The sequence below is a fragment of the Chiloscyllium plagiosum genome, chromosome 20 (assembly GCF_004010195.1).
Source record: "Chiloscyllium plagiosum isolate BGI_BamShark_2017 chromosome 20, ASM401019v2, whole genome shotgun sequence".
Lineage (NCBI taxonomy): Eukaryota > Metazoa > Chordata > Chondrichthyes > Orectolobiformes > Hemiscylliidae > Chiloscyllium > Chiloscyllium plagiosum.
Genome location: NC_057729.1, coordinates 58,801,590 through 58,808,477, shown reverse-complemented (window position 1 = coordinate 58,808,477; position 6,888 = coordinate 58,801,590). Strand labels below are relative to the sequence as shown.

At 48.2% G+C, this 6,888-nt stretch overlaps 1 protein-coding gene across 1 annotated transcript in view; it reads right to left on the bottom strand.

The window, feature by feature from the left end:
• Window positions 1–2,196: 2,196 nt before the first annotated feature.
• Window positions 2,197–6,888, bottom strand: part of LOC122559887 (DENN domain-containing protein 3-like) — a 122,539-nt gene continuing 117,847 nt past the window's right edge. The window contains exons 21-23 of the mRNA XM_043709994.1: window positions 6,581–6,699; window positions 5,393–5,530; window positions 2,197–2,862 (exon numbers count right to left, since the gene is read on the bottom strand). Of these exons, the coding sequence (XP_043565929.1) occupies window positions 2,671–2,862; window positions 5,393–5,530; window positions 6,581–6,699 (449 nt within the window). The 3' untranslated portion in view covers window positions 2,197–2,670. The remainder of the gene's footprint in view (window positions 2,863–5,392; window positions 5,531–6,580; window positions 6,700–6,888) is intronic.

The window sequence follows — 6,888 nt, the reverse complement described above, 5'->3', positions numbered from 1 at the left end:
GGGGGGTAAAGGATAAGGATATGCTGATGCGGGGGGGGGTAAAGGATAAGGTTATGCTGATGGGGTGGGGGGGGGTGGGGATGTCAAAGGAATGGGAGCAGGTTTGAATGCAGCACAAACACCAGCATGGAGTAATTGGGCCTAATGGTCTGTTTCTGTGTTGCTAAGCTCCATCACAGAGTGGCACATATCCTTCTCCATTGGTTAGCCACTCGGGATTTGATCATCCAACAGCTTTAACACTCGGCTTTTACTGAGACCCAATGTTACCAAGGCAACTGTTCCATTCATGTTACTATCTGTCAATAAAGCCATCTCTAAGCCCCTCAGCCTTTCTCTCTGTGCACTGACACAGACACACACTCACAGACACACCCCAACCTTTCCATCCTATGGAGGCTGTGAGCCTGATTTCAATGAGTGTTGTCTCCACCATAGAGATTCATGTTGCAGAGGCCAGAGGCAGGGAGTTACACAAACAAATCATCCTTTGGATTATTCAGTAACACTGAGTCCGAAAGGAGGTTGTGGATGGATTGGTGAGTAGACAGTGAGACCATTACAACTGAACATAGATGATGAAGGTACACCAGTCTGGCATTGAGATTCTAAATGAGCTGTTCATATCAGAATGTGATCGGGAGCCAAGGGCAGAAACACCTTCAAGGATTCAATGGCAAACATCCCAAGAACAGGGACAGCATGGGGTTAGAAACCAAGTCAAGCTCCCACTACACTAATCCCCATCAAACACCCCCCACAACAGGAACAGTTTGGGATTAGATAAGAATAAAGCTCCCTCTGCACTGTTCCTCATCAAACACTCCCAGGACAGGGACAGCATGGGGTTAGATACAGAGTAAAGCTCCCTCTGCACTGTTCCCCATGAAACACTCCCAGGACAGGGACAGCACGGGGTTAGATACAGAGTAAAGCTCCCTCTGCACTGTTCCCCATCAAACACTCCCAGGACAGGGACAGCACGGTGTTAAACAAGGGTGTGATAAAATTCAGGACTGAGCAAATTGATATTAAACCAGTAACTGGAAATGTCAGTAATGAGAAATGCAGCTTGAATATCTCCATTAGTTGATATGTTTTCCCAAGAATGTGGCAGGTATTGATCTGAATCTGAGGAGGGTATAATGAAAGGAAATCCTCCCTCTGTCCCAGTGAGGAGAGGCATATTACTGCAGATTGCTATCATTTAACTTTTGGATAAACCACGTTGTTGCCCAGTGATATTAATCTACAGCACAGACCATTCACCCCAGCACCTGACAAAGCAGCAGTACTCCAAACATTGTGGTTTCAAATAAACCTGTGGGTCTGTAACCTGTGATTTCTGACTTGGTCCACCCTATGTGTACGAAGAGGTTTCTCTGCCCTCTGATCTAAATCTCTCGTATTTAGTCTTTGATTCATGGTTCACTGCTCTTAACATCCTGAAAGAGCACTGCTGCCTCACAGCGCCAGGGACCCAGGTTCGATTCCAGCCTCAGGCGACTGTGTTTGGAGTTTGCACATTCTCCCTGTGTCTGTGTGGGTTTCCTCCGGGTGCTCTGGTTTCCTCCCACAGTCCAAAGATGTGCAGCTCAGGGTGAATTGGCCATGGGAAATTGCCCACAGTGTTCAGGGATATGTAGGTTGGGTGCATTAGTCAGGGGCAAATATACGGTAGGGGGAATGGGTCTGGCTGGGTTACTCTTCAGAGGGTCAGTGTGGACTTGTTGGGCTGAAGGGTCTGTTTCCACTCTGTAGGGATTCTAGGATCCGAGGAGAGAGGAGGAAGATGTGATGAAGAGAGTAGCTTCCCTGCTCTTTACTCATTCCCTTTAAGGGTTTATACTTAATCACTTTGAGTAATGTACGTGTAAAAGGTTAGAGCCCTAAGATCTGTCACTACTCACCCACTGTTAAATAGGACGTCAAATCTCTGTCTTTACTCTCCATGTTTTACTGGGGAGTGAGAGATTAACTGCCCAATGGTGGGAGCAGTCAGTGGTTACATATGTTTGAGAAAATAGTTTTTTTTTGCAGTGATGTGATGATTTGGATGACTGTCCTACTCAGTTCCCTGTCCCTGAGAGTGTTGGCGGGAAGGTGAGGACAGGGGCTGGCACTGAGAGGGGTTTGACACCATGTAATTCAGGTAAAGGTGATCTGCAGAACCAACCACACACAACACATGTTTGATTATGTACTAAAGTAATTTTTAAATAAGATTTAATACAAAGGAATGTTAGAGGACTGCTTTTATTCCCAGTTGCCGCCCCTTGTGGTAATCGTGCTGTTGCTTGTTTCTGGTCACCGGTCATCTCCAGTCGTTGACATCTTTGGGGTCAGGGGTCAGTTGGCAAACAGCTCCTTTAATTCAGTGAGGTGTGGTCCAAATTTTCTGAGGGAGGGGCGGAGAGTGAAAATTGCATGTCTGAGACTCTCCTGAGAGGGGGCTGTTGAGGGAGGTGGTTGCTCAGTCACTGCTGCTCCACCAATGACCTCTCCAGCCCTGGCAAAAGGAGGCAGACAGAGGGAGAATGTGTCAAAACCGCTCCCCTGACTCCCTCTAACCTCTAACACTGGCCCAAAGCAGCCTGACGGAAAAATAGCATCCAACACACCGAGGTTGGGAAATGGTGGCTCTGTGCCTCTGGGTCAGATGGTAACAGCTCAGTCCACTTTCCAGATGATGGCCTTGCTGTCCTGTGTCCCACTCAACACATACCGATCTTCAGCTGAACAGAGAGCTCCAATACCACCACAAGGTGCTTCCAGTTCCTTCTCCAGCGAATGGCTCTCCGAGTTGATGATGTAAATGCGACCCTTGCTGTTGTTGGTGGTTCCTCCTCCTCCAACCCAGACCTGGATGTAGGACAGACAGAGTCAGGAGGAGTTCACATTCAACTTGATGAACTTTGTGGGGGTGGGCTACCAGAGACAGCTGAAACCCACAGTAAACCTACCAAGCAATAAAAACCCTAGGTTTGGAGAATTGCTGGTATACCAGGTAAGACATGTTGTAACAGGCATGGAATCTGATGGGTGGTTACATGAATGAGCTCCGAAAGAGGGAAATCCACAAAGTGCCTGCACCACGGAGGCCAATGGCCTCAGACAGCACCTGGACACACCGTAACCTGCAGGCAGTGCTCTGAATGGCACACTGCCCTGTCTGGGAGCACTTCCTGTAGATGGTGATGTTCCCAGCTACCTGCTGCCCTGCCCTTCTGAATGGTACAGGTTGCAAGTTTGGAAGGTGCTGTCCAAGGATCTTTGGTGAATGAATTTCCAGAAGATGCCGGTACATTTACAATGCTTAAAAGACATTAGATAAATTCATGAATGAGAAAGGTTTAAAGAGATATAGGCCAAACACAAGCAAGTGGGACTAATTTAGGGATTATGGGATATCTGGTTGGCATGAGCTGGTTGGCTATGCTGTGCTACTCTTTGACTCTGATCTCTGCAGTGCATCTTGTAGATGGTACACAATGCTGTAGATGGTACACACTGCTGCTACTGACCGTCGCTGGTGGAGGGAATGGATACTTGTGGATGTGGAACTAATCAAGTGACTGCTTTGTCCTGGATGGTGTTAAGCTTTATGAGTGCTGTTGGAGCTGCCTCCATCCAGGCAAGTGGGGAGTATTCCATCATACTCTTAACTTGTGTCTTGAAGATGGTGGTAAGGCTTTGGGGAGTCAGGGGATTAGTTACGCACGACAGGATTCCTAGCCTCTGACCTGCTCTTGTAACCACTGTTACAAGAGCAGGTCAGAGCACTTCATTCCTGAAGAAGGGCTTATGCCCGAAACGTCGATTCTCCTGTTCCCTGGATGCTGGGTGGTAAGGCTTTGGGGAGTCAGGGGATTAGTTACGCACGACAGGATTCCTAGCCTCTGACCTGCTCTAGTAACCACTGTGTTAACCTAGTCAGTTCAGTTGAGTTTCTGGTCTATGGTAACCCCCAGGATGCTGATAGTGGGAGATTCAACCATTGAATGTCAAGGGGCAGTGGTTAGATTGCCTCTTATTGGAGATGGTCATTGTCTGGCATTTCTTTGGCGTGAATGTTATTTGCCACTTGTCAGCTCAAGCTTGGATATTGTTCAGATCTTGTTGCACTTTCAGTATCTGAGGAGTCGTGAATGGTGCTGAACATTGTGCAATCATCGGCGGACACCCCCACTTCTGTCTAGGAGTTAGGATTGGCATTAGATCTGCATTTGAGTTTGTATTAGGAGTTAGGGTTAGAGGTTAGATTGGGATCAGATTTGTGGTAGTGTTCATGGTGGAATTGGCGTCAAATTGAGATTAGGGATAGGATTAGAATTAGAAGATTATCTGGAGTTATAATTAATATCAAGATTTCCAGACAGGTTTGATTATGACTAAGTTTAGGGGTTGGCTTAGGGTTGGCATTCAGTTTAAGATGAGCATAAGGGTTTATGGTTATTTTAGGGTTAAGGATATGGTTAGTGTAAGGTTTACTGGATAGATTGGTTAGAGCTAGGATTAGTATAAAAGGGAGATTAGAGTTAGCATTAAGATTAGCAATGTGTGAGGGGTTTGGGTTCGGATTAAAGATGGAGTTAGCAACAGCGTTAGGAGTTAGACAGGGATTTTGTTATTGGATGATGGGATGTGGGCATCACTGGCTGGGCTCAGCAATAATTGCCTATTGCTAGCTGCCCTGGAGAAGGTGCAGGTGAGCTGCCTTCTTACAGTCTTAGAGATGTACAGCACGGAAACAGACCCTTTGGTCTAACTCGCCCATGCTGACCAGATATCCCAACCCAATCTAGTCCCATTTGTCAGCGTTTGACCCATATCCCTCTAAACCCTTCCTATTCATGTAATCATTGATATGTCGGTTAAAAGTTGTAATTATACCCACCTCCACCACTTCCTCGAGCAGATCATTCCTTAAATTTTGTGTAGGAATACCCACAATACTGTTAGAAAGGAAGTTCCAGGAAATTAACCCACTGACACGGAACAAACTTCATTAATTAATGTTTACACAGCGAGTCTACTTCAGTTTCTGGTGAAAGGTAATCCCCCCCAGGGTTTTCAGGGTTGGGACTACAGTCTGGTAACATTATTGAATGTCAAGGGGTGATAGATTCTCTCTTGATGGAGATGGCCATTGCCTGGTATTGTGCAGCGATAATGTTACTTACCACCTATTACAGTTAGCAATAGAGTTAGGGGTTAGTTTGGAGAGAAGTTAAGGCTTAGGAATTAGTTAGGGTTAGGGTTAAGGTCCAGGAATTTGTTAGGGTTACAGATATGATTTAGGGGTTAGTAACGGGCAGTGTTTACATTTGGGGATTATTTCGGGGTTCTGGTTCGATACTTTACCCTGATTGGGGACGTATCATTTGTGTACCTGATTTTTGACATGGATCATGCAGGAGATGTTTGCACAGCCTGGCAGTGGGATTGTTTGGATCGGATCCTTGAGATCATCCGTTTTCCAGATGTAAACATTTGCTCGTTGACTGCACACGACCCAGAGCTCATCTCTCTGCAAGAACAATTTAATCTAAAGTTAAACCTGAGTCGCTCCTCACTATTCACAACGTAACCCGGGGTGTCGGGGGAGCTGCTCAAACCACTGTCTATTATGACAGTGCGGCACTCCCTGAGTACTGACCCTCCGACAGTGCGGCACTCCCTCAGCACTGACCCTCCGACAGTGCAGCACTCCCTCAGCACTGACCCTCCGACAGTGCGGCCCTCCCTCAGTACTAACCCTCCGACAGTGCGGCACTTCCTCAGTACTGACCCTCCGACAGTGCGACGTTCCCTCAGTACTGACCCTCCGACAGTGCGGCACTCCCTCAGTACTGACCCCCGACAGTGTGGCACTCCCTCAGTACTGACCCCCGACAGTGTGGCACTCCCTCAGCACTGACCCTCCTACAGTGCGGCACTACCTCAGCACTGACCCTCCGACAGTGCGGCACTCCCTCAGTACTGACCCCCGACAGTGTGGCACTCCCTCAGCACTGACCCTCCGACAGTGCGGCACTCCCTCAGCACTGACACGCCGACAGAGCAGCAGTCCCTCAGCACTGACCCTCCAACAGTGCAGCACTCCCTCAATGCTGACCCTCCAACAGTGTAGCACTCCCTCAGCACTGATCCTCCAACAATGCGGCACTCCCTCAGCACTTACTCCCTGACAGTGCACGAAAATGTATGAGTGCGTGGGTGGGCATTTGATTGTATTTTTGTCAAAAGGAGTGAAATAGCTTGAGTTAAACGGAGCACAATAAGTCCCCTTCCCTCCCAGCATTGATTTCATACCCCAACCCTCATCGCTAACCCACCTCACAGTAGTCCCCTGTCCCTCATCCTTGAACCTTTGACGTCATCAGCCAACCCCTGGCCCCTGACCCCTTAAGGTCCAAAACCTCAACCCTCCCAGTCCATGACCATTGCACCAGATGTGCACCACCAATCCCCAACACTTTCACACTCTCCAACTGTGAACCCTGCCCTCAGCCCCATAACCTCTGATGGTGACCAATCCAACGTCGCGACCCCACCCCAGGGCCTGGAATTAAGATACCTGAGGGATGATGAGGAAGTCGGTCATGAGATTGGAGCTACCCTCGGGACTTGGTGTCAAGGTCACCTCCTGGATCTGTGTGCCATCTCGAGCAAGGACCAACAGACTGTATTCAACACCTTGGGGGAGAGGGGGAGAGAGAAAGAGAGAGATAAAGACAGCATAGAGGAGAGAGAATGGGAGAGAGATAGAGAGAGCAAAGAGAAGGCGTGGGAGAGATGGGACGTAGAGAGAGCAAAGAGGAGAGGGGAATGGGGGGAGAGAGAGAGAGAGATGGATAGGAAAGAGAAGAAGGGGGGAGAGACAGA